This window comes from Rhineura floridana, chromosome 6 (assembly GCF_030035675.1).
Source record: "Rhineura floridana isolate rRhiFlo1 chromosome 6, rRhiFlo1.hap2, whole genome shotgun sequence".
Classification (NCBI taxonomy): domain Eukaryota; kingdom Metazoa; phylum Chordata; class Lepidosauria; order Squamata; family Rhineuridae; genus Rhineura; species Rhineura floridana.
The window spans coordinates 43,898,606-43,926,239 of NC_084485.1; the positions used below are offsets into that span (position 1 = coordinate 43,898,606).

Consider the following 27,634-nt stretch of genomic DNA (forward strand, 5'->3'; position numbering starts at 1 on the left):
TCCCTCTTTTAGTGTGGTAATTTAGAGCAGAGTCATAGAGAATGTAGGGGTACAGAGGTCTAAAATGTGGGTCAGTTCACATAAGGCCCTTTATGCCTTACAATCTGGTTTTGTTATGCTCAGAGTACACCAGTTATCTGAAAGATTCATCGCTAATAATTCCATCACACAGCACATAGTTAAACTATGGAATTTACTCTCACAAGAAGTAGAGATGGCCACCAACTTGGATGGCTTCAAAACAAGATTAGACAAATTCATGGAAGATAAGGCTATCAATGGCTACTAGCACAATGACTATGTTCTATCTCTACTATCGGAGGTAATATGCCTCTGACTGCCAGAATACCAGTTGCTGGAAATCACAAGCAGGGAGAGTGCTCTTGCACTCGGGTCCTGCTTTCAAGCTTCCCTTAGGCATCTTGTTGGCCTCAATGAGAACAGAATGCTGAATTAGATGGGTCATTTGCCTGATTCAGCAGGCTGTTCTTATTTTCTTAATATTGACCTATCAAATATAAGGGAAGTCCATGCCAAAAGATCTTCCAAAAAATGGCTCTACTGTGTATGGATTTGCCACAGATCTGTGTTTGGGATGAACCCAAGCAGTTTATAATAGCTACCTAGACTTTATCATGGGAAAATGGTTGTGCAACACTTTAGGGCAGGTTTGGCTCTCTAGATGTTGCTGAACATCAGGCCCAGCAAGCATGGCTAATAACCAGGGATTACGGAAGCTGTAATACAGAAACATCTGGAGGGCCAAAAGTTCGTCACACTTGTCTTAGGACAATGAAGGGGAACCTGTGGCCTCCCAGATCTTGTGTGACTACAACTCCCATCATCCCTGCTCATTGGTTATAGTGACTGAGGCTGATGGAATTCAACAACATCTGGAGAGCCACAGGTTCCCCTCCCCTGGGCTAGGGTGTAGCTCTTGGCAATCAGATGCTTGGATCTTTGCGTCTCTGGGTGTCTTTTATTAGGGGAAGGGACCAGAGCTCAGTGTCAGAGCCCATGCTTTGCATGTATCACATTCTAGTTCAATCCCAGCATATCTCACCAGCCCAGAAAGGAAAGCTGGCCCTGCTCAAGATCCTGGAGAGCTGCTACAGAGCTGCTACTTGGTTAAACGAGTCAATGATCTGACTCACTAGAAAGCATTGAACTACAAAACATTACTTAGCCCCAAGAAATAAGCCCTGTTAGTAACATTTTTGTTTTGTTTGCTCACTAGTTAAATCAGCTTGAAATAGGATACAAAAAAGTACACATTATACAAATTCCACAAAAACACAAGAGGAAAAATTACAAGAAAACCCTAGCCTATTTCCTAGTATTTCCTTTAGATCAGCAACCATGGAAGGAAATGGATAGTCCTTGTCATAGAATCTTCATCGGGAAAGAGGAGACAATTCTATGAAAGACAAATTTGCCAGCATTGATGCTCATTTCTTTCAGGAGTTTTAGAACTATTAATGCCTGTTTAACTAATGTCCAGAGAACAGCCTTCAGCTACATTGCAACACCACCCACACCTTATCTCAGCAATTGTTACCTGAGCTAATTGTAACACAGCCTTCATTCAAATACTAGCAATTGGGACTCTACAATAAAATCTAATCAAACGATGCTGACTGGCCCAGAAGAAATTATATTTAGGGCTGTCTCCTCTTTTTTCTGCACAGTAAGTAAAGACACTCAAACATATACAATGTTAGTACAGTTTACTACTATAGATATTCAACATGATTTTTTTTAACAACCAACAGTACTCTGAATGACAAATGACCAGTAAAAAGCACATTTCAACAATGAGTCTCTCACATTCATGCAACTGTTGGATGGTTTCCGATTCCTTGGGAAATATTTCTATCAGGCTCCAACTTAAAGCATTAGTCTTCCCAAGATGGTTGTAGAATAGGTGCAATTCTTCACCATTTACTGTGTTATTCTTTATAATAAATTGCTTCCTAAAAACATAATTCTTTCCATAACATACTATACAAGAATTAGAAATAGAACACAAACACATCCAACTTACGTGTTATCAACAGTGCTTCTATATAAAATAGAAGCTGTTTGAAAATCAGCGTTCTTCCAAATTACCAAGGAAAGAACAAGTTTACCCAAAATTACTCTCAGTTTATACCAACTATAGTAGCCTTCATCTGCCTCATTAAAAAGGATAGCACCATTTCTCTGTTCCTTAGTGCTCTGGCTGGGTTACCCAGAAGTTAATCCATACCACGTAGAGGCATATTTTCGTGTTCCTTACTGACTCCAATATCCTCTGCAGGTGCTCCCCAAATAAAAAGGGGTGGTGATTTATAAACCTCAAGAATATACATTTCTAACTTAATCCAATCCTCAATTCTAATTCCACTGCATCTAATCCCACACCACAATGTATCTCTACCTTTCAATGCTGCTCTTCATATTTGCAGTAACTAGCTGGCGGGAGGGGTAGCCTCTCCTCCTTGCTGATTTACCAAGGAAATTGTCTGAGAGAGAAACACATGAGTTGCTGGAAGTCCTGCTCCATTGCTGTTCACAAAGCAATGTTGGGGTGGTATTGATTAGGCATCCCCACCATCATTTCATGTTTGTTCATTTGTTTTTTGTCTCCAGCCGAGCTGGTAAATAATCATTCCCCGCAAGCTTTCTGACCTCTTGGGGCTAAGGGGATTATTAGGTGACAGAGATAGCAGAGTTACCAGTTAATCAGTGACTCTGGACTGAAGATGGCAGGGCAAGAGGTAAAAGAGAGTGGGTGGGCTGAGAAGGATTCCAACCAAACCAAGAGAGAGAGGTTAAATGGAATGATTTTTAAAAAGAAATCTACTGAATGGAAAAATGAAGACGTGGACTTGGGATCTAACAAAGGACGCCTGAAGCAAATTGAAAGCAAGAAGAAATACCATAGCAAGAAGAGGCCTGCTGGTTCAGACCAAACGCCCATCATACCCAGCATCCTGTTCTCACAACCAGATGCTAGTGGGAAGCCTGCAAGTATGAAATGAGAACCATAGCCCTCTCTTGCTCATAATCCAGGGTAATGGGTATCATACTTGGTTCTCCCCTTCCCCTATTTTATCAATACAACAACTTTGGGAGGTAGGTTAGGCTGAAAAATGGTGACTGGCTTAACATCACCTAGTAAGCTTCATGGCCGAGTAAGGATTTGAACCTCAGTCTCTGTTGTCCTAATCCAGCACTCAAACTATTACATCACGCTCACAGACTAATCATATCCATGTTTACTCAGAAGGAAGTTCTGTTCAGATTGGGACGTATTCCCAAATGTGTGTGTGTGGGATTGCAGCCTTAAAATGAAACAGTTTAAAATAAGATTATTTAATCGAAGTGTTTAAAAACTTTTAATCCACCCCAGTTTTCCAGCATCCTGTCAACAAAGAATCAGAACAAATCCTAAATATAATGTGTTACAAAAATACTCCTTTTGATGTGCCTCTCCATTACCATAGCAAATGTCTTGAACAAAGATTATAGTAAGGTAAACCCAGCTAGAATGAAGGAAACAAGATGAGGAGTGAAATAGCTGGTTAGTAACATTTGATTAAAATTAACTCATATAGCAAAGTGGCGACAACGTACATTGTTTGATGACGATGGATTTGAGAAGACCATCCTGAGGCTGGTATCTGAAACAAATTAATTTTAAATGACTTTTGGAGAAAGAGGACAAGAAATATAGCTTAATTCAATTCAGAAGATGGTTGAAGAACTAGACAGTTGCATGAGGGAGCATATAAAGACTCTGAAAGTAAATAAAAGTTGGCAAGCATGGCCAGGGATTACGTTGCCTCTGTATTTTGCATTGTCTACAAAACTTGTTTTATCAGAGGTGACCGTGGAACAAAGTATATGTACCCCCACCATGGGAAGTGATGCCTCCCTCAAACCATTTTCAGCTCTCTTAAAAAGCCATGATAAGACCCATTGTTGTTGTTGTTATGTGCCTTCAAGTCGATTACAACTTATGGTGACCCTATGAATCAGCGACCTCCAATAGCATCTGTCATGAACCACCCTGTTCAGATCTTGTAAGTTCAGGTCTGTGGCTTCCTTTATGGAATTAATCCATCTCTTGTTCGGCCTTCCTCTTTTTCTACTCCCTTCTGTTTTTCCCAGCATTATTGTCTTTTCCAGTGAATTATGTCCTCTCACTATGTGTCCAAAGTATGACAACCTTAGTTTCATCATTTTAGCTTCTAGTGATAGTTCTGGTTTAATTTGTTCTAACACCCAATTATTTGTCTTTTTCAAAGTCCATGGTATGCACAAAACTTCCCCCAACACCATATTTCAAATGAGTTGGTTTTTCTTATCCGCTTTTTTCACTGTCCAACTTTCACATCCATACATAGAGATTGGGAATGCCATCATCTGAATGATCCTGCCTTTAGTGTTCAGCGATACATCTTTGCATTTGAGGACCTTTTCTAGTTCTCTCATACCTGCCCTCCCCAGTCCTAGCCTTGTTCTGATTTCTTGACTATTGTCTCCATTTTGGTTAAGGACTGTGCCAAGGTATTGATAATCCTTAACAAGTTCAATGTCCTCGTTGTCACCTTTAAAGTTACATAAATCTTCTGTTGTCATTACTTTAGTCTTCTTGACGTTCAGCTGTAGTCCTGCTTTTGTGCTTTCCTCTTTCACTTTCATCAGCATTCGTTTCAAATCATTACTGGTTTCTGCTAAGAGTATGGTATCGTTTGCATATCTTTAATTATTGATATTTCTCCGTTCAGTTTTCACACCTCCTTCATCTTGGTCCAATCCCGCTTTCCGTATGATATGTTCTGCGTACATATTAAACAAATAGGGTGATAAAATATACCCCTGTCTCACACCCTTTCCGATGGGGAAACAATCGGTTTCTCCATATTCTGTCCTTACTGTAGCCTCTTATCCAGAGTATAGATTGCACATCAGGACAATCAGATGCTGTGGCACCCCCATTTCTTTTAAAGCATTCCATAGTTTTTCATGATCTACACAGTCAAAGGCTTTGCTGTAATCTATAAAGCACAGGGTGATTTCCTTCTTAAATTCCTTGGTCCATTCCATTATCTAACATATGTTTGCGATATGATCTCTGGTACCTCTTCCCTTTCTAAATCCAGCTTGGACGTCTGGCATTTCTTGCTCCATATATGGTAAGAGCCTTTGTTGTAGAATCTTGAGCATTACATTGCTTGCATGGGATATCAAGGCAATAGTTTGATCATTACTGCATTCCCTGGGATCACCTTTGTTTGGAATTGGGATGTATATGGAACACTTCCATTGTTTAGTTTTCCATATTTGTTCACAAATTTTTGTCAAAATTTGGACAGATTCAGTCTCAGTAGCTTGTAGCAATTCTATTGATATGCCATCTGTTTCTGGTGATTTGTTTCTTCCAAGTACTTTAAAAGCAGCTTACACCTCACATTCTAAAATTTCTGGTTCTTCATCATATGATTCCTCCATTAATGACTCTGTTATTCTTGCATCTCTTTTATAGAGTTCTTCAGTGTATTGCTTCCATCTTTATCTTGGTCAGTCAGTGTTCCCCTGTTGATTATTCAACATCCCTATGCTTGGTTTAAATTTCCCTTTAATTTCTCTAATCTTTTGGAATAGGGCTCTTGTTCTACCCTTTTTGTTGTCTTCTTCTATTTCTATACAATAACTATCGTAGTAGTTCATTTTATCCCTACATACTAGTCACTGTATTGTTGCATTTAGGGTTCTGTGTTTCTATCTTCTCTTGCTTTTGCTTTCCTTCTCTCTGTAACCATCTTAAGAGTTTCTTCAGTCATCTATTGAGGTCTTTCCAGAGCTTGGAAGTAACTAGTTACAAGTAACGAATTACTTGCAATTCATTACTTTTTCGAGTAACGAGTGGGTAATTCCTTTACATTTTGATTGTAATAGAACTAGGAGTAATTTTATTACTTTTGTGGAGTAATTGTAACGTTTCCAGAATTATGGAATGCCCTCCCAGATGAGATACGCCTGGCGCCTTCTTTGTTATCTTTTCGGCGCCAGGTAAAAACCTACCTCTTTGCCCAGGCATTTTAAGCTTAATATTAATTTTAATTTTAAACTTAAACTGTAATTGTAATTTTTATTTTAATTTGTATTCTAATTTTGTTTTTAAATATGTTTTATAATTGTATACTGTAATCCACACTTGTTCGTATTTTAAATGCGGTTTTATCTTGTTGCACACTGCCCTGAGAGCTTGTTGCTATAGGGCGGTTTAAAAGTGCAATTAATTAATTAAATAAATAAATAATACTTTTGGGCATTACTTGGAGGGGGGAGCAGGGGAAGTCTTCTGCTCCTCTGATTTGTGGATGAAAATCATGTGCTTCAAATTGGGCTTCTGTGCAGTGTCGCTCTTTCCTCGTGCTCTGTGGATGGGCAGGAGGCGACAAGGGAGGAGGCGGAGAGTGAGACGGGGTGGAGTGGAGAAAACAATCATTTAAAAAAACGGATAGTGGTGGTGAAGAATGGAGTGGAGGGGGAAAGGATCTGGAGGTCAAGAACATGGATAATGGAGGATAAGGAGGCAGCAGCAGAATGGAGATAAAGAACTGTGGAGATGAAAGATGACAATGTGTGTGTGTGTATATACTGTGTTTGCACTTGGCACACAAAGTGGCCTCCACCACCCTCTCTGGCTACTGTACTGCATTTGCAGTATTTTAACTTTTTTGTATCTCGGGAAAATGTTTGCTTGAGTGAGTGTCCCTTAGTTGGTGGCAGGGCAGGGTCCGGGAGGTGGTTAAGTGAGAGAGATTATGCTCTGTCTGAGTGGGGGGGAGTTTGCACTTTTTTTGACGTGCAAAGATCTGAGTAGTGGCCTCAGCCTCCCTCCCTACCACCCATACCAGAGGAGAGACCACCATTGCTATCTTATGAATACAAATAATTATTCTACTACCTCTGTATGTGTGTGTTTATTTTTAATGTTGTTTTAGGCTACTTAGATGTGCAGCAGCCAAGGCCAGCACCTTGTAGGCGGTTTTTGACAAAGTAACTGAAATGTAATTGTAGTGATTACTTTGAAGGAAAAGTAAAGTAATCAGTTACTTTCAGAGCAATTGTAATTGTAACGGTAATTACTACTTTTTGGGGCCATGCAACTATAACTGTAATTTATTACTTTTTAAAAGTAATCTTCCAAGCTCTGGGTCTTTCTCTCTTTTTAAGTAGAGATATTGTCTTTTTGCATTCTTCCCTGATAATGTCTCTGCAGAGCTTGGAAAAGTTACTTTTTTGAACTACAACTCCCATCAGCCCAATCCAGTGGCCATACTGGCTGGGGCTGATGGGAGTTGTAATTCAAAAAAGTAACTTTTCCAAGCTCTGTCTCTGACGTGTCCATAGTTCTTCTGGTTCTCTGTCAACTAAGTTTAAAGCCTCAAATCTGTTTCTTATTTTATCTTTAGATTCTTCTGTTATTTAAATTGTATTTTGGCATTATGATTGCTTTGTTGTTCTTCTTTAGCTTTACTCCGATTTTTGATATTACCAGTTCATGATCTGTACCGCAGTCTGCTACTGGTCTTGTTTTCGCAGAAAGCATAGAATTTCTCCATCTTCTGCTACCTTTTATATGTATAATCAATTTTATTCCTATATTGACCATTTAGTGATCTCCATGTGTACGGTCATCTTTTCGGTTGCTCGGTCTGCATCTGTGTTAGAATTGCTTTTAATGTGTCTTTTAATATCTTTAACCCTTTTTTTAAAAGATGTTTTTAAAGTTTTTTTAAATGTTTTTAACGTTTTGTTTTAATGTATTTTAAGGTCTTTTTATGATGTTTTAAAGTGTTTTTAGTGTTTCTGTTTGCCGCCCTGGGCTCCTACTGGAAGGAAGGGTGGGGTATAAATAAAACAATTAATTAATTAATTAATAATAAATTAAAAATGTGTTTGTAAGAAACAAATTATTGGCTTCACAGAATTCAGTAAGTCTTTCTCCTGCTTCATTTCTATCTCCTAAACCCCATTTCTCCACAATTCCTAGTTCTTCTCTGTTCCCTACTTTTGCATTCCAGTCCCCCATGATTATTGTTTTGGTGTGTGATCAATTTCTTCCTGTACTTCTGCGTAAAATCTCTCCAATTCCTCTTTTCCTGCATTTGTCGTTGAAGCATAGACTTGGATGATGGTTATGTTAATAGGTTTCCTGTTTAATCTCATTGATATCACTTGCTCAGACCTTGCGTTGTAGCTCCTAATTGTTTTTGCTACATCACTTCTCACTATTAAAGCAACCCAGTTTCTTCTTAATTTCTCATTCCCTGCATAAAATATTTTGTAGTTGCCTGATTGAATATGCCCCATTCCCATTCATTTTAATTCACTCACACCAAGTGTTGTAATGTTGAGAGGTTCCATTTCTTGCTTGACAATATCTAACTTTCCCTGGTTAATGCTTTTCACGTTCAATGTTCCTATTGTGCGTGTCGTACAACTCCGGACTCTCATTTCACATCTGTGCGCATCAGCCTCTGGGCTTCCTTTCGGCTTTGACCCAGCTGTGCCATTAGTCACAGCGCTACTCGTACTTGTCCTCTGTTGTTCCCCAGTAGCTCGACGAGTGCCTTCTGACCTGGGGGTCTCATCTTCCAACATCTTCTCATGTATCACTATCTCGTGATAAGACCCATAAGTTGCCCCAAAACAATAGAGTCTTGCTGGGACTTACAGATTTAATTCTAGCATAAACTTTTCCCAAGTCACCTCCTCAGAGGTATACAGCAATTATCTTCGGGTGACAACTACAAAGGGGGGAAATGAGGCCCAATGGCAATGTAACACAAAAGTATACTAGCCTGTGACATTTCTAAAGTAAAGTGGTTAAGGTGTTGGATTATGACCTGAGAGACAAGGGTTCGAATCCCCAGTCACTGCCTCTCAGCCTCATGAAAACCCTATTCATAGGGTCGCCATAAGTCGGAATCAACTTGAAGGCAGTACATTTACTTTTTACGATAAGCCAAGTGACCAACTCACAACAGTAGTAATTGGCATAACTGATAACACAATCAGTTTTGCTGTTATCTAATTTAAGAAAACAAGCATAAGATTCCAAACACACTTCAGTGTTGCTAACACTCATTAGAGTTCTTTTCAATAAGCCTTTTAAAATGTTTTCTTTTGCCTGCACACACCCATTTTAATTCAATGAATTTGAAGATTTGCCTTCAAATTCCTTATTGTGAACTGGTCCCTTGAGGTGCTAGATAGCTTCTTTTGTTAAGCTTTACAAAGAACAGTTAAGTTGATTTACATCTGGATTCAATTGATTTTAGCTTCCTTCAGCAAGTTAAGTAAAAGAGCTATTCAAATTTTAGGTGCATTGTGTAAACCAGGTAGAAATGAATGCACTTACACATAGAACTCAGATGATTGCCCTAAGTTAATTTTTCATATGAAGTTGTCATAATAGTACAGGGACACTGGAAACCTATTGGAGATGTGGTGAGGAGTTCTGAAAGTTTTCAGAACTTTATTAAACATATTTATATGCTGTCTGAGAGCTAGGGTGGTGTAGTGGTTAGAGTGTTGGACTATGACCTGGGAGACCAAGGTTCAAATCCCCACACAGCCATGAAGCTCACTGGGTGACCTTGGGCTAGTCACTGCCTCTCAGCCTCAGAGGAAAATGGAAATGGACTGCCTTCAAGTCAATTCTGACTTATGGCGATCCTGTGAATAGGGTTTTCATGGTAAGCAGTATTCAGAGGGGGTTTGCCATTGCCTTCCTTTGAGGCTGAGAGGCAGTGACTGGGCCAGGGTCACCCAGTGAGCTTTGTGGCTGTGTGGGGATTCAAACCCTGGTCTTCTAGGTCGCAGTCCAGCACTCCAACCACTATGCCACACACCACCTCTGAATACCCCTTACCATGAAAACTCTATTCATAGGGTCGCCATAAGTCAGAATCAACTTGAAGGCAGTCCATTACCATTTTCATTTCATATGCTGTCTATTATGAAAACAGCTCAAGGGAGTTTACAATGAAATCCATTAAAATGCAGCAACAACACAATTAATCCAGCAGCATTAACATTACATACAAAATCTGGGCTTGTGAAATTAATAGGATTTTGAAATATGGCAACATTTCATAATTTGAGTTTAAGAAGTTTCAGATTTGCTTTTGAATCAGATACTGAAGGATACATTTCTAAAATTAAGTCTTAAATCTCATGTAAATTATCAGCTTGCCAGCTTCTGTGGTTTCACATTCAAATACTTCATCCAAATCCAACTACATCCATAGTTAAAATGTTGGGTGTGAAATTCAGTTAGGAAAAAATAAACTTGACTTTTTAACAAATAAATCAGATTTTCCTGAGATTACATATGCACATACCCAAATCCATTTTAGCTCTAGAAATACAGTATTGTTGCTTCAAATTAACACCAATCCCCAAAATAAATAATTCCTTGCTCTGCGGCTACCCCTAGCAATATGATTTTAATAGTTCAAAGGTGGTAAAGTAGATCTGCAATTATCAGTCACTTACCTGGGTTAGACGTTCTCTGGCTGTTGTTTTTTCTTCATACATCCACGATCAAGTTCCCCCGCTGTAGTAAAACCTCTATAACGGCAAAGGTGTATATGACACTACTTTGGGCATTAAAATACAGATGTACTAGCATAAAAATCTCCCAAAACTAGAAACACCTGGATAAATAGTAGAGGCGATGATCAATATCTGTTCTAATTAAGTGTGCTGGATTAAAACACACACACTGGAAAACTTTTGAATTAACGTAAAAAAAACCCACCTTCCTTTAATCCATCCTGCACAATTAGGACAGTCTTGGTTTCCTACATGGACAAATACCAGTCCAAAAATTTGCCTCAGGCAGAGTTCTCTACCCCATCCCCCACACAATGGGCCATGAGTCGACAGTTTCAGGTAAACCCTTTGTTCTTCAGGGCAAATCAAGGAAGTAGGTTTGCTCAAATGCCTAGCCCTTCCCTGTATTCCCAAGAGAGCTCTATATCTTTGGCAGCTGAATTACAGTCAGAAATTCAACAGGTACATCTTTTATTCCTGTGTAGACCAATGAGGGAAAGGAGCAGTTGTTGTATTTGTGTTTGTCACTTAGCTGTTAAAGACACAGGACATCTGTCAGGATAATGAGGGTGGCAACCCTCACCTTCTTTCAGTTTTGTGCTGGCTGCCACAAAACTCTCCAGACCTAGAGCAACCTTCCTCTGTCTCCTTGTCAAAGCATTTCCCTGTACTTCAGTGGTGAGGAACCCTTTCTAGCCTGAGGGCCACATTCCCTTCTGGGCAACCTTCTAAGGGCCACATCCCAGTGGTGGCAGGGCTAGAAGCAAAGCAGGCAGAGCAATGGATGTAAATTTTACCTTTGCACAGTTGTCTTGTTTCTACACACATGCATATACCCCTCTGTTCTCCATTCAGACAAGTTCAAGAGGCATTACCAGAGTTTAAGGACATATCCCAGCCAAGGTAGAAAGCAGGGCCAGTGAGAGAGGGGCAGATAGAGAGGTCTGAAGGGCCACATCCAGCCCCTGGGCCTGAAATTCCCCACCCCTAATCTACTTCAACACCAAGGTGCATTTCATTAACACCAGAGGGGTAGCAAGGCTAATTGGTTGCTGCAAAACCAGCAAAGTGTCGTGTGACACACCACTATTTATTCTCCATTAATAAATGGTGTACACCCCATAAATTTAAAGCATATGGCTTCCCCCAAATAATCCTGGGAACTGTAGTTTATCCCTCATAGAGCTACAGTTCCTAGCACCTTTAATAAACTACAGCTCCCAGAATTCTTTGGGGAAAGTCATGAACTTCAAATGTATGGTGCAGCCCTAGCTTTTAGGTGCTACAAGACCTTAGGGAAGCCCCTGCCACCATCTTGGTTGATAGCAGCCATGCGCACACAGCATTCAAGACAACAGGAAAAGTAGGTGGGGTGTGCGGGCAAGTACCACGGTCCCAGGGCAGGCTGGTGCCCAAGGGGCCAGTCATGTCTGGTGCCAGCCCTGCTCATGGGCCAAATTTGGCCCATGGGCCAGATGATCCCCACCACTGGTTTAAATGACGAATACAAGAGTCCTGAAGTCATATTCAGAAGAGTGATTAAGGCTGCACTCTTACACATACTTACTTGGGAATAAGCCTTGTTGAACCAAATGTGCCTTTTTGGTCTTCTTTTTTCCAGCAAATTATGCAGCCACAGATTATACTATAGCCAGCATGGATTTTTCACATTCCACCATGTTAAATTGAAAATGCCCCCTATGCCATTCTGCTGCTTCCCATAAGCTCATTTCAAAACAAAATCTTTCAAAACATATAGTCCTGAACTCAGAAATGCTTCCTTAACAACTCTGAGTTTTTATGATGATACACAAAACACTCAAACAGAATCTAGAGTTCAAAATATAAAACAAGAGGGGGGAAATTCAGACCCCTGTCGGAATATTTTCTGTCACTGGTCTCATAATGTTTTGAAAATAATTAAAAATCAGCCATGTTCACAGAGTACTTGTAATCCTATTACTGACCTTGCCCCATACTCTGACCTTCATTTTCTGCAGTTTAAAAAGTGCATGGCTGATTAAGAAATTTAGCATTGGAGTCTATGATAATGCAAGCATGCTTAGCAACATCTGTTTGGCCTGGTTAATCAGGGGATCACACTTTAGACCAGCCTTTCCCAACCAGTGTGCCTCCAGATGTTGTTGGACCACAACTCCCATCAGCCTCAGCCAGCATTGCCAATGGTCAGGAAAGATGGGAATTGTGGTCCAACAACATCTGGAGGCACACTGGTTGGGAAAGGCTGCTTTAGATAGTCACTTCCCCCAAAGAATCCTGGGAAGTGCAGTTTGTGAAGGGTGCTGAGTCAGGTTGCCAAGTCAGAAGCATCCCAAACCCTGAGATTTCAGGGGCAAGCCCTAGTGATGTCATTAACCATGAAGCATCAACCACAGTTGTTTGCACAATTCAAACAAACATTTCTATGACTGGAAATTAAGATAGAAATCTTAGCTTAAAATAGTGTTCCCAGGTCCAGCTGAGATGATGGAATCGTTCCTTCTTACCTGCTTAGGAATCTAGGGTAGGGAACGTTTAATCTAGCCTACTTGCTTCTGCCAAGAAGGATTTAAGTGCCCTCAGGCCAGGCCAGGCCAGTCACCAGAAGGTCATTGTAGGAAGAAATGAGGCTAGTGTTATGGAGATGTTAGATGGGAGCACTCGGGAATAAAGATGCTTGTCCCTACAGACTGCAATTCTAAACACATTTACTAAGGGACTAAGCCCCATAGAACTCAGTAGGACTTACTTCTGAGTAGATATGGTTTGGATTGTGCTGTTGGTAAAGACTAGAGATCCAGTGCAAAAATATCCATATCCAAGTAGGCTTGGCAATCCCCTGCCTGGAATGCCCTGCCCTTGCCTTTTAACATGGCTGCTCCAAACTTCTTTACAGACTTAACCCTACACTTCAGAAGGTTTGAGAAATGAGCAAGAATTAAGATTCTCTATCCTTGTCTGCCTACCCTGTGGGCTGCTACAAACTCACTTTGATAGCTAACCCAACTCTAATGAGTAATTATTGACAGAGAGAAAACACATATAGTTTGGTCTACCTTCACAGGCAGCAGCTTGGGAACAACAGCAATTGCAGTCACACTTCCCAGTATGTTAATTCTGTTTTACCACTATTTGGCAAGAAACAAACTGTCATGCAAGCAACAAGGTGCATCATCAGTGGGTTTAAGGGGGTTGAGCATATGGAACCATTGTTGTTGCTTCTATGAATGTAAGGGAGTGAGGTTAAAGGTAAATAAAATGCAAATACAAAAAACAAAACAAAACACAGTGATGATTTCCTAAATGCAATACCATATCAACCACAACAAGATTCCTGTGAGTAAGGCAGAAAGCTGAGCATCCCACAACCAGTCAGGATTCTTTTCCATCTTGCTCAGTACTGATGATATAGACTAGAATTGGCTCTCCACGAAAGGCAATAGTCTTTTCCAGACATTGAATTTTGGACCTTTGCATACCTACCACTGAGCTACAGTCCTTCCCGTTTCAAAGAGTATCTTTTAACATTGTACTTTTCAGTTCACTAATGAATGCACAGCATACCATTTAAAGCACATTCAACACATATTTGAAGCACATGAATCCCACCACAGAATCATGGGAACTGTAGTTTGTTAAAGGTGGTGGGAACTATAACTTTGAGGGGGAAACTACACTTCCCAGGATTTTGGGGGAAGTCATATGCTTTAAATATGAGTTGGATGTGCTTTAAATGTATTGTGTGGATCTACTTCATAAACTTTGCCTGCATGTAAATCATTCTAATTAATTAATTTTTAAAAATGGAAATAGCTACAAAGATTCCTGGATGACCATGGGCTACTCATCATCTCTCAGCCTAATCTGCCCCTCAGGATGAAAACAGCAGAGGGGAACCATGACCACCCCAAGGAAGAAGAACACACTTAAAACATAATGTACAATAGGGCCCCACTTTACGGCACTTCGCTTTACAGTGATTCGCTAATACAGCGGTCTCAATGAGACTAAAGCCCCACTCATACGGTGCTTGTTCCGCTTTTACGGCGGTTTTCGGGCATCGTGCGCCATTCTATTCAATGAGTTCCACTTTACAGCGGTTTTCGCTTTACAGCGGGGGTCCAGAACATAACCCGCCATATGAGTGGGGCCCTACTGTACAACCATAGTGTGAAATCAGATACTTATTGAGACACTAGTATGAAGACATATTTGTATAAGCATTAATGTCAAAGATGTTTATTATTTACACAACTTGTAAAGATATTTATAGTGCACTCCTATGCATGTTTACTCAGAAGCAAGTCCCAATGTATGCGCACAGAACTGCAACCTCAGGTGATAAGGAACTTTGCTCACCCAACCCAAAATTCAGCATCATGCCACATTAAGCTGTTTTGCAACTGTTTCATACTTGTTTTTATGGTTATTAGATTTTAAAGGATTTATTTCTTCTTGTGAGCTGCCTTGATTTCCAGTTGGCAGCCCTACCTCACAGGGATGTTGGACTCAACACACACACACGCATGCGCGCACACAGGAGATGTAAAAATAAATATATCCCATATAATAGTTTATTGTCAAAACCAGTTGGTCATTGCAGAACATTTTCTTTAAAAAAAATCAGTATTAGTTTCCTACATAATAAAAGCAGTGACACCAAGTAAGCACTGCCTAATTGCTTTAAAAATAGGACTGGAGGGGAAGAGAAAGATTTACAACACTAACACAATTCTTTGCTATGTTCGCTCAAAAGTCCCATTAATTTACAGCAGAATCCTAACCATGTCTACTCAAAAGTAAGACCTATTGAATTCAATGGGGTGTACTCCCAGTATGTGGAATTAGCTTTGCAGCTTTACTCCCAGAAACATAAGGTTTCCAAAACAGGCTATAAATTAGATAAATGAACTGCCCTCTTCAACAGCTCAGGAAAATTTAAACTTGTTTGACTCATAATTTAAAAAGCATAACACATTATAATGGCATTTAGTTCTCCTGTACACAAGAGAAAAAGAGTTTTGCTATTGCTGAAAGCTATACACTCACTCAGTTTATGAGATTTTCAGACAAGCAAGAAAAAGCAAGTTTTCTGGCCTTGCAATGGGTTCTAGCTATTGCCTGGAGGTCAACAAATCCCTTGTCAATCACAACACCCTGACTTCACTTATTGGCTACAAACCTGAAAGGTGGGGATTAGAGCTGTCAGCTGTGAGCTCATTTAACAGAAGTTGCAGGGGGGGGGCTGATGTTTTAGTGTATATCCCTTAAACCAGACCACCTAGAAACTTAATTTTTTAAAAATGAAAGCAGAGAGTCCAGAGAGTGGAGTGACTCATCCATAGACCCAGAGAGGACCCCAAAAATCCAGAGTCTCCGGGCAAAAACCAGAGACCTAGCAACCCTAGTGCTAAGAGTTGTTAGGAGACTCCTGTTCCCCAGACAGAACTCCAGTGGCCAGAGTGATTTAACAATCAGCCCCTCTTCTAGTGATTGTAGTAAATGATTTTCTTTTGCTTCTATTTCTGTGAACATGTGAAATACAGCAACACTTTGCATCATTTACACTTTAAAAACTCCCAAAGCAATTGTGGAATCATGGCACTGACTATTCTGCAGAATAGTCTACAGTGGACATGAGGAGTGTCTCTGCACAAGATAAAACAGTAGGAGGTGAAATAAATTCTAGCAAGTTTCAAGGTTTGCTCTATATTTTTAATTGACCATGTCCACCCTTCCTTAAGCGGAGATGTTTAAGCATAGTAGGCTGAAAACATGCACCTTGGGCAGGCCAAGTTTGTTTTTTCCAACAGCTAGCCATTGCTTAAGTAGCAACATTTTGTAATCAGTCTAATTTTACATCAAACTGCAGTTTCAGATTCAATTATTAATGCACCCAAAATAGAAATAGAATATAAACTCCAGTTTGAAACACAAAAGGCTGTGTTACCATCATATGACTTTGAAATTAATAAAAATAAATTTGACACAGATTTCTACGATAAATAATGAGAAAAATATAATTTTCTAGGTTAGATTCTCTGTAGAAACAGTAGTAACACAGGAAAGCAGCAAAGTAAGAACACCAACAAATATACATAAAAAATTAATTCTCAATCTTTGGAGATGAAGTCCTGATTGCAGGTGTTGCCACCACTCACCATATGCTCAGAGGCACGTTGCCAAATTCTTCCAAACTACATAGGAAGTAGATTGGACTGTGAAAGACCGATGTAAATTGTGTTTGCAGTTTGACAAATTTGTAGGGCAGTAGAGAGGAGGTCAGGTCTCCTGCTCCCCTGGTGCATTCACTATAGCTGCCCAATTTCGCTGCTTTTTAAAGTTTGATAGAAATATCTGTTGGCTATAGGTAGGTTCTTCAATCACAAGAGTTTTTTGCCTATTAGCGAATAATTATGCAAGTCCATTGTCAATAGTGCAGAAAACTGTGAGGGCTGTATCTTTTCAAGCAGGTCTTGAAATCAGCCAGGATCTCATCAGTTATTGCTGTTCTCCCACATTTACCACAATGAATGAAATGTATGAGTGTGTTATCCATGCTGTGATTACATGGACTGAACAGCCAGTGACCACTGCACATACTGGCTAGCTTCTCAGTGAACTCTCACAGTACAAAGGAACATAGGAAGCAATGTTATTTGAGTCAGACCATTGGTTCATCTAGATTAGTATTGTCTCCACTGACTGGCAGTGGCTCTCCAGGATGTCAGAAAGAGTTTTCTCCCAGATCTATCTGCAGATGCCAGGGATTGAGCCTGCCTGGGATCTTCTGCATGCAAAATAAGTTAAAAAACAACAACATTCTGCACAAATATTTCTCTACATGCAGTCTGTCATCTCTTAATATATGTGTATATGGTGGATAGGGTTAGGAGATCATCATCATCATTAGTGTAGTAAAAGGCACTGGAAACTAAAAGAGTAAGTAGATGAGGGGGGGGTCTCTGAATGCGTACATGGTATTGAGTTGCTAGGTGACAGAATATAGCCCGAAAAGGGAGAACTGTCATGGCTGGGAAAATGTATAACTGGCAGCCTGAGAGTCCCTCCTGATCAGTCCCAAAGTTCCCACATTACACACTTCAGCTACTCACACCCCTGCAAGAGCCAAGGCACTGCCCAAAAAGGAGCCGCTGCATTACATAAGGAGGTAGGAAATGAGATAAAAGAACTTTTGCCACAGTTCACCCTGCTGGCAGGAAGGGCATTCAACAATCCTTTTCTGTTGTGAATTACTAAGGGGCGCCTAAGCCTTTGTTGATATTCACAATAGGAAGGGGTTAATGAGCTTTTTGCTTGTATTCAAGCTCCAATAAGAGTAACTCAATGGGCAGATCTCATAATTGGTATTGGGCCCTTTGGCCTTTGCTCAATGCTAAATATGGTGTCTGTTTAAAATTTTAGTTATTGACCCAGCCAATGTAGACAGATTTGTGGTTTTTACAGAAAATAGTTATCTCCTGATCCTAAATACATTGGCAATGAATTAGAGAAAGTTGGGTATGCCTAGACATGACCAATGCCAACAGCATTTTAAGTGCTTAATAGTTCATTTAAGTCTGCAATCCTGTACACACACATGCTCCATTGAATTCAAAAGTGACTTACTTCTGAGTGTGCATGTATAGGTATGGGTTGTTGGCCTAATTCCAACAAAAGTCAGGTGCAAGTATTTGCACTGTCTGAGTTTCCTTGAATTAGGTGGTCATGCAAAACAGATGCACCTTTCTTCACAATCACCTAATGATGCTGGCAGCTAGTTCTGTGGTATAAAGAATTCCATTTAGGCATGTCAAAGGAGGGTCCAAAGGGAATCTTATTCTACTCTCCCAGCAGAAATATCTTTCCTCCATCCATCCATCCATCCATCCATCCATCCATCCATCCATCCATCCATCCATCCATCCATCCATCCATCCATCCATCCATCCATCCATCCATCCATCCATCCATCCATCCATCCATCCATCCATCCATCCATCCATCCATCCATCCATCCATCCATCCATCCATCCATCCATCCATCCATCCATCCATCCATCCATCCATCCATCCATCCATCCATCCATCCATCCATCCATCCATCCATCCATCCATCCATCCATCCATCCATCCATCCATCCATCCATCCATCCATCCATCCATCCATCCATCCATCCATCCATCCATCCATCCATCCATCCATCCATCCATCCATCCATCCATCCATCCATCCATCCATCCATCCATCCATCCATCCATCCATCCATCCATCCATCCATCCATCCATCCATCCATCCATCCATCCATCCATCCATCCATCCATCCATCCATCCATCCATCCATCCATCCATCCATCCATCCATCCATCCATCCATCCATCCATCCATCCATCCATCCATCCATCCATCCATCCATCCATCCATCCATCCATCCATCCATCCATCCATCCATCCATCCATCCATCCATCCATCCATCCATCCATCCATCCATCCATCCATCCATCCATCCATCCATCCATCCATCCATCCATCCATCCATCCATCCATCCATCCATCCATCCATCCATCCATCCATCCATCCATCCATCCATCCATCCATCCATCCATCCATCCATCCATCCATCCATCCATCCATCCATCCATCCATCCATCCATCCATCCATCCATCCATCCATCCATCCATCCATCCATCCATCCATCCATCCATCCATCCATCCATCCATCCATCCATCCATCCATCCATCCATCCATCCATCCATCCATCCATCCATCCATCCATCCATCCATCCATCCATCCATCCATCCATCCATCCATCCATCCATCCATCCATCCATCCATCCATCCATCCATCCATCCATCCATCCATCCATCCATCCATCCATCCATCCATCCATCCATCCATCCATCCATCCATCCATCCATCCATCCATCCATCCATCCATCCATCCATCCATCCATCCATCCATCCATCCATCCATCCATCCATCCATCCATCCATCCATCCATCCATCCATCCATCCATCCATCCATCCATCCATCCATCCATCCATCCATCCATCCATCCATCCATCCATCCATCCATCCATCCATCCATCCATCCATCCATCCATCCATCCATCCATCCATCCATCCATCCATCAAAAAGAAAGGATATAATGAACAGGAACTTATTTGTATTGTATCTTTATATGAAATTTCATTTTCTCCTTTAACACAAAATCTTTGGTCTGATTGTCAACAAGCTGTTCAGGCTACATCCTTATTTTATTGACTGGGAAACCAGCAGGGTGGTCATAGAAGGTCTTCTGCAATATTCTAAAAGTTATACTTTTTGATAAAAGGAAGGGAATAATAATAGTAAGTTATTCCAAAAATAATCAGACCTTTCTCAGGATGGATGTAGACAGGTGAGGTTTAACATTTGTTCTTCCTGATCAACTTTTTCAGGTAGCCAACAAGAAATCACAAAACACTGGGTTTGGGGCTAAAGTGGGATGTGTAGAGAGGATTTCAAACTTGGTGGATCAGTCAGCATAACAACCCAAGTGTTATGTGCGCAAGCAAAACAAATTTGGGATGAAATGGAAAACAAAGGGAAAATCAAGTGACTCTCTGTTCCACAGGTGGAGGTGTGGGTGAAATGTGCTTTGCCAAACTCAGATGACAAGGTGTTCCTTGGATCAGGTCATCTCAGGCAGGCTAGATGACAACCCCAAGGCTGGTGGTTTGAATGGGTGCAATATAAGCAGCAAGAAAAGCCCAATATGGTCCAGCATGTAAGGAGTTCAATCTAGAATTTGGGAGATCTGGATTCAAATCCCACCTCTGTAGAGTTTTTCTGTGTGGCTATTTGTCTGCCTCAGCTTCTCATCTATAAAATGGGGATAATAGTGCCTTACCTCACAGGGCTGTGGTGGTGAAAACAATGGAGATGGTAAGTCACTTTGCAAGTTTAAAAGTGCTGTATAAATGATAAATAGTGGTAATAAGAGAAGCATCATTTGTCTAGGTAAATACTCAGGCCTCCTTAAATTACATTAGATCCAGTGCTAGTTGATGGACATGCACTGCCAAATAGTGTGATGCATCCTCAGTGTCTCTTCCTCCCCCTGCAAAAATATTTGCAATGAGACTCTTTGGAAAGAGCAGATTTTATAAGTACCTTACTCCATGAGACTTGCCAAATCAAGAAGCAGCTTAATAAAGGATCAATTATGATCTCTCTCTCTCTCTCTCCCTGTGTGTTTGTGTGTGTGTGTGTGTGAGTGAGTGAGAGAGAGAGAGAATATGCAACAAGCTTATTCTTCATTTAGATCAAGGGCTAATTCTGTTGAAATAATTCAAAGCATCTCCCTTTCAGCATTAGCCCGTTCTGTCTGACACTCCACCATGGCAGCAGGGAATCTTCCAAGGAGGAGCAAAGGGGATGGGACTTGAACAGGGGCAACCAGAAACTGGACTCTCTTAGTTTTCATCATCTTTGTCTTTGGCTCCATGCTTCAGGATACGGGTGAACTCCACATAGTTGAAGTTGCCTTTCTTGTCAATGGGGGCTTCTCGATACATCTCATCAACTTCCTCATCTGTGAACCGGTCACCCATAGTGGTGAGCAGTTCACGCAGGTGGTCTTCATGAATGAAACCTGTATTGGAGATGAATGGCAGATAAGATGGGGGGGAAGAAGGGGGGAAGGGGAAAAGCAAAAGTGTGAATTAGCAGAGGATCACTTCTGAGGTTGCCCTTAGATGAGATAAGGTGAAGAACATTTTGGCTGCTATTAAGAATTTCTCACATGCTTGTGGACCCATATCTCACTTGGCAAACAACGTTCTTTAAAAAGTAATTGGTCCAAATTTCATTCACACTGGCAATAGCTATCTGGAAGAGGACTCCAGTTACTCAGACCGAACAACCTAAAATATCACCTCATCCCTTATATGCCCAACCAATCACTGTATTCTGCAGGACAGGGCAGCCTGCAAATCCCATCTTATCAGGAGATCCATTCCACACAATATCAGACTTGGGTCTTTAGTGTGAATGCACCTACCCTTTTGAACTCCCTCCTACTGCATATCGCACAGATTCCATCTTTATTGTCTTTCTGGCACTGGTTGAAGACTTTCCTCTTTCAACAAGCTTTCTAAGCGGAGATTCTTATCCCCATTGATATCTGAATTTATATGAAATTATTTCATACATGAAATTGTTTTTATATATGTGTTATTGTTCTGTTAGTATTAGGGGTTTTTTTACTGTCCCTTCACCATAAGGTCCCAGGGCAAATTACAACAATTTAAAAATGTAGTACTTAAACCAGTCAAAGGTACATCCTGAATCCTGCAGAGCAACAAGCAGAGAGCCTCATCTGACCTTCTCCTGCCTCCTCCTCATCTTGAAACCATGTGGCCAAATGTAGTCTCCCTTTGAGAAATTGCTTTGAGATGCTTCATAGGAAGTGATCCATAAATGAAATAATAACCACAAGAATGACAATGATGATGTTGATGTTTGAGTACTGTTTACCCCAAAATAAAGAGCAACCACTTGGGGCAAGACTAATGGCTTAATTGAGGATCTCACTGTGAAAGTGATTAGCTCTGGACGCTGAAGAGAAAATGCCCAGATTGGTCATCTCCACCCCGCCACATCTATAACACCCAAATGAATTTATTGCCCCATGTGCTTCACAGATGTGAAACTCATACATGATCAGTTGTTTTGCATTACATTGACTGCTGGAAAATCCCACTGTTATGTAGTTTTTCCCTAGAATACTTGAAAGAGACAGTGCAGCAATTAATTGTTACTATCTTCTTGAGCAAAGGTGGTATTCTCCATCATTTATTTTCAGAAACAGCCCCCGGGAACAGCCCCTGGTTTTCTTCTCCACATGGGGGAAAATATGGAAGAGCAGCTATAGTTTAATCTCCCTTGAGCCGACTGTGCAAATAGCACAGAACCAACATCTTCTATTTGCAAAGGCTTTTTTATTATACACGTGTGTGTTATGTTACACTATGAAAGATGGAAAGCAGTCTCAGGGTTAATATGGGAATGCATTCATATACCATCTTGACCAATACTTACATAAGAATATGAGAGGAGCTTTGCTGGATCTGACCGAAGGCCTATCTAGTCCACCTTGTGGGCTTCCTATAAGCTGCCAGATGCCCATGGGAAGCCCACAAGCAAGACATGAGGGCAATAGCCCTCTCACTCTCATGATCCCAGCAATTTGTGTTCAGAGGTATGCTGCCTCTGATCCTGGAGGTAGTATGCAGCCATCGTGGCTAGTAGTCATATACTTCATGAAGGATATGAGCGCTCAATGGCTACTTGCTTCAGTGGTTGAGACACAGAAGGAGTTCAGAGACCCAAGCAGATTAGTTTGAAGGGGGATTTATCATAGAGAGTGCTCCTCAAAGTAAGTAAAAATCAGGGATATAATCAGATCTTTGATTGTGAGGTGCCCTCCATTATGGTGCCCCAGCATTGGGATCCCCTAAACCTCTGCTGTTCACCTCCACTTGAACTGCTATTCCAACCCCAGATCTTCATCCATCCTCCCAAACCCATCGTATTAACTCACTGTCATTGTCTTTACAATTCCAGCACTCAGGTTTCTTATAAACAAATTTCCTGCCTAATATTCGGGGCTTCTTTTATTTAATCCATTTCCAAGCAGCAGCAGACCACTAAGCTTCTGTCTCACAATATTCATGATAGTCTGGCTCCCAATAATCATGCCTCCACAATAAGGGTTGAATCATTATTGTTCTTTTGTTAGTACCAACAGTATACATAATGCTTTACAAAGTAGCACAACCCAAAATGATAGATTCCTGCCCCCAAGATCTTACAATCTGAACTGATTGTGAAGGAGGCAAATGGGAGAATGAAAGGGAAAAAGCAAGAATTCCAGTCAGCTGTAGCCTTCTCTTCTCTCAGATGTTATGTTTGAGGAGTTATGTTGACAACGACACAGCTTGGGCCTATTTGCTGACACAGCTTATCTCAGAATCTTCAGTGTGCAATGGAGAGGTGGCCTGCATGGAACATACCTGTGGCCTCCTCATCAAAGCAGGCAAAAGCATTGCGGATGACATCTTCCGGATCAGTGCCATTCAGCTTTTCTCCAAACATGGTGAGGAACATCGTGAAGTTGATGGGCCCAGGTGCCTCACTCATCATGCCCTCCAAGTACTCATCAGTGGGATTCTTTCCTGAAAGATGCAAGTCAACTGAGAGATTAGCCCATGTCTGAAAGCCCTGGCCCAGCTGAGCAACAGAAGCTCACTGCTGGAGCCTCACAAGATGTGGTAATTGCACTGGAGAAGAAAAGGTTGAGGAACTGGAAATGGGGTCACCTTGCAAAGCAGCCTCAGAGAGGAATTTAAACATATCTGAACCCTTCATTCCTGCACCTTTCTCTTCAAAACCTATTCCATTCTGACTATAGCACAACCATTCTTTCTAAACCACTTAGAGGTTTTCTTGTGAGGAAGCGCTATATATATAAACCTGTTCCAACCTTATGGCATCTGTGGATCAAGGGCAGATACCTGCCATCAAGCTTTTGGCAAGCATGTGTCTTTGCTCACCCCAGGGATGTTGCCCTCCAGATGTTGTTGCACTCCAACTCCCATCAGGCCCAGCAACCAGGGGTGATAGGAGTATAGTCCAACATCCCCTGGAGTTCCCCCATTCCAGGCCTATGCATTCCCTAACAGTCCAATCCTAGCCATGTCTCTTCAGAAGTATGTTCAATAGGGCTTACTCTACGGTAAGTGGAGATAGGACTGCAACCTAAATTAGCATTTTGATTATAAGATGAAGATATGGATGATTTCATAGAAAGAATCAGAATGCTGGGAGGTGACTGAAAGTGTTAGCTTAATAACGTGCAAGGTTCAAGTCAGCTGCCTTGGGTATATCCTCGCAGTGTAAAGTTTACTCCTTCTCTGCAAAGGGATTTGCAACAGAAATCTGCTTTGTGGCTCAGCTACACTAGGGCAATAAAATGCCTTTGTGACCTTGTCCTCAAAGGTGAATGGCCCTTTGCTCGTGCAAGGGACAGTTTCCTAAGAGCTTCCCCATAAATTGCCTATAAAATGGCTTAGGAGACTAGCACGATAAGTCAGAATGCAAGGTAGCAAGCCAGGAACGGCTGTCTGAAGGGGGAGAAAAATACCCGGGGGAAAAAATATTGCCAAGTCAGGATGATATATTAATAATTGGGGAGGAAATCCCAGTCTGCTCAAGGTTACTGTATGTGTCTGCAGTTATGCCCGCAGGATCACAATTTCTGGATGAACTACTCCTGAATTGCTCATATGGCTCTGCATTAAACCATAATATACTTTTATCTACCCAAATGTATTACCAAGTGCCCTCTAGTGGTCATCTGTTCAAAAGCAACTTTTTAAACATGTCAAATTATTATTGTTGTTGTTGTTGTTGTTAACTGTATGTCTTCTTGATGTCTTCCTGATTCCTCCCCATATATTCAGGTGTTTGCTTCACATTTTTGCCCTTGAATTATAGAATCATAGAATCACAGAATCATAGAGTTGGAAGGGGCCTTGTAGGCCATCGAGTCCAACCCCCTGCTCACAGCAGGAAATCCACAGCTAGAGCATCTCCCACAGATAGCTGTCCAGCCTCTGCTTGAAGACATCCAGCGAACGGGGTCCCACCACCTCCCTAGGCAGTCGGTTCCATTGCCGAACTGCCCTTACTGTCAAGAAGTTCCTTCTAATGTCCAATCTGAATCTACGCTCCTGCAACTTAAAACCATTAGACCTAGTCCTACCCTCTGGGGCAGCAGAGAACAAATCTGTACCCTCCTCTATGTGACAGCCCTTCAGGTACTTAAAGAGTGCAATCATGTCACCCCTCAGCCTTCTCTTCACCAGACTGAACATGCCAAGTTCCTTCAACCTTTCCTCATAAGACTTGTTCTCCATACCGGCTATCATCCTCGTCGCCCTCTTCTGAACCCGCTCTAACTTGTCTATACCTTTCTTAAAAGGAGGCGCCCAGAACTGAACGCAGTATTCCAGATGAGGCCTGACTAATGCAGAATATAGTGGGACTATTACTTCCCTCGACCTGGAAACTATAGCTCTGTTTATGCTGTCCAAAACCGCATTTGCCTTTTTTGCCGCAGCATCACACTGCTGGGTCATGTTCAACTTGCGATCCACTACAATTCTAAGGTCCTTCTCACACGCACTACTGCTAAGCCGGGTATTTCCCATCCTGTACCCGTGCATTTTGTTTTTGTGGCCTTCTCTACAGCCTCTCCACGCAGCCTACTCAGGATGAATTTACTGTCCTCAAAATGGTCTTGGGAATCCTTCAATGAGTGTTCAGAATGCAGTTCAGCCTTTGTGAACTGGATACTCGCATTGGACCCTTTTAGCCTATAACAGCCACTGTTTTGAGTCAGAGTGGGATAATTTTAAGCCTTTCTGCCAGAATCTGAGCCTGCTGTTTTTGTTTCAAAATCCACAGTTGGACAATCCCTTTGTTAGGACCAACCAAAATGTCACAAAATAATAATCAAGGTTTCAAGTTCTTTGAACTTTCATCAGGCTGGAGTTACACAAAGTACAAAAAAAAAGGCTTGATGTATTCCTAAGATCTGCATTTAGACAGTTTCAAGATGAACTTGATTGGATTAGTCTCTGCTAAGTGCCGCAGGCCTCAGGTTACACTAGGATTCTGGGACAAAGAAGCAATGGATGATTCCTATTTTTTGAAACTAAAAGTCCAGCAGTTATCCAGATCTGTCTCCAGACTTAAGCACAGGGGAGAGGGAACCTGTGGCTCTTTAGGTATTGCTGGACTACAGTTCCCATCATCCCTCACCACTGGCCATGCTGGCTGGGGCAAATGATGGAGACAGTGGCAAATATCCCAGCATCAGCACCTGCAATGACATGCACACAATGGAGCCAGCCATAACTGACACTCATCACTGTAGTATCCTTCCTTTTAAAAAAAAAAAGATTACAGTTAGGAGATGCCTGGCCAGGCATGAACATTGTTACCGATGCTCATTTTATTATTTTTACTTTCAAATATTTTTAAGAACAAAATTGTGCTTATTCCCAAGTAAAATGTGTTTAGCATCAGGGCAGCAGAAACAAATTCCATTTTATTCCTGTAGTCATAATGATGCTACAATTTAAGGGAGTTGAAAATGCAAAACTGCACATGCTCATAGGATTTTTTTTTAAAAAAACCAGGGTTGTCAAACTGTTTTTATTTGCTTTAACATATCAGGAATGTAGAAGTAGTTGTAAAGCATGGAATGGAAATGGAGCGGGAAAGAGAAATGTTAACTGCATGCTTCATAACTGAAGTAATATAAATTTATGTATTTGTTTGTTAATTAATTAGGAGCCCAGGGTGGCTGTCTAAAGGGGTGGGGGGCAGCTGTAAAACCACTGAGTTCAGGGTCTAAAGTGACCTAGCTGTACCTCTAGATAGGACTTGGAATCCAACAACATCTGGAGGGCCCAGGTTCCTTATTAGGAAATTCTAACATAATTAGGGCCAAAGTCATAGAATATAGGTCTGCCATTGCCTATTAAGCATGACAGCTAAACTGAGCCTCCAAGTTTAGAGGTAGTCTGCCTCCAAGTACCTGAATCTATGACACACAAGGATGATCAACAGCACCATCCCCTGCTTGATGAGCTTCCAACTGGTGGTTGTCATGTTCTGTTAAAGAAGCATGATACTAAACTAGATAGACCATGGGTCTGATGCAGCAAGGCAATTCATATGCTATTATATTGTGCTTACACAACATAGGAACATAGGAATGGTCTTGCTGGCTCAGACCAAATGTCCATCTAGACGAATATCTTGTTTTCCATTAGTGAACCTAATGCAAGGTTAGGCTTTTGATCACAACAGCTCAAAAAGCTGCACTCATGATCAACATGCACAAAGTCATCAGCTGGCAGCGTGTCTACAAGCCCTCCCAGGCTGCC

The 27,634-nt window shown here is 41.3% G+C and overlaps 2 protein-coding genes across 3 annotated transcripts in view; both read right to left on the bottom strand.

The window, feature by feature from the left end:
- Positions 1–10,635, bottom strand: part of TGIF2 (TGFB induced factor homeobox 2) — a 37,233-nt gene extending 26,598 nt beyond the window's left edge. The window contains exon 1 of the mRNA XM_061631602.1: positions 10,561–10,635. The gene's annotated coding sequence lies outside the window, so the exon portion shown is untranslated. The remainder of the gene's footprint in view (positions 1–10,560) is intronic.
- A 9,156-nt stretch (positions 10,636–19,791) lies between these two features.
- MYL9 (myosin light chain 9) overlaps positions 19,792–27,634 on the bottom strand; it is a 29,584-nt gene continuing 21,741 nt past the window's right edge. For both annotated transcript variants that reach the window (XM_061631604.1, XM_061631605.1), the window contains exons 3-4: positions 23,690–23,851; positions 19,792–21,267 (exon numbers count right to left, since the gene is read on the bottom strand). In XM_061631604.1, the coding sequence (XP_061487588.1) occupies positions 21,089–21,267; positions 23,690–23,851 (341 nt within the window). In that variant the 3' untranslated portion in view covers positions 19,792–21,088. The remainder of the gene's footprint in view (positions 21,268–23,689; positions 23,852–27,634) is intronic.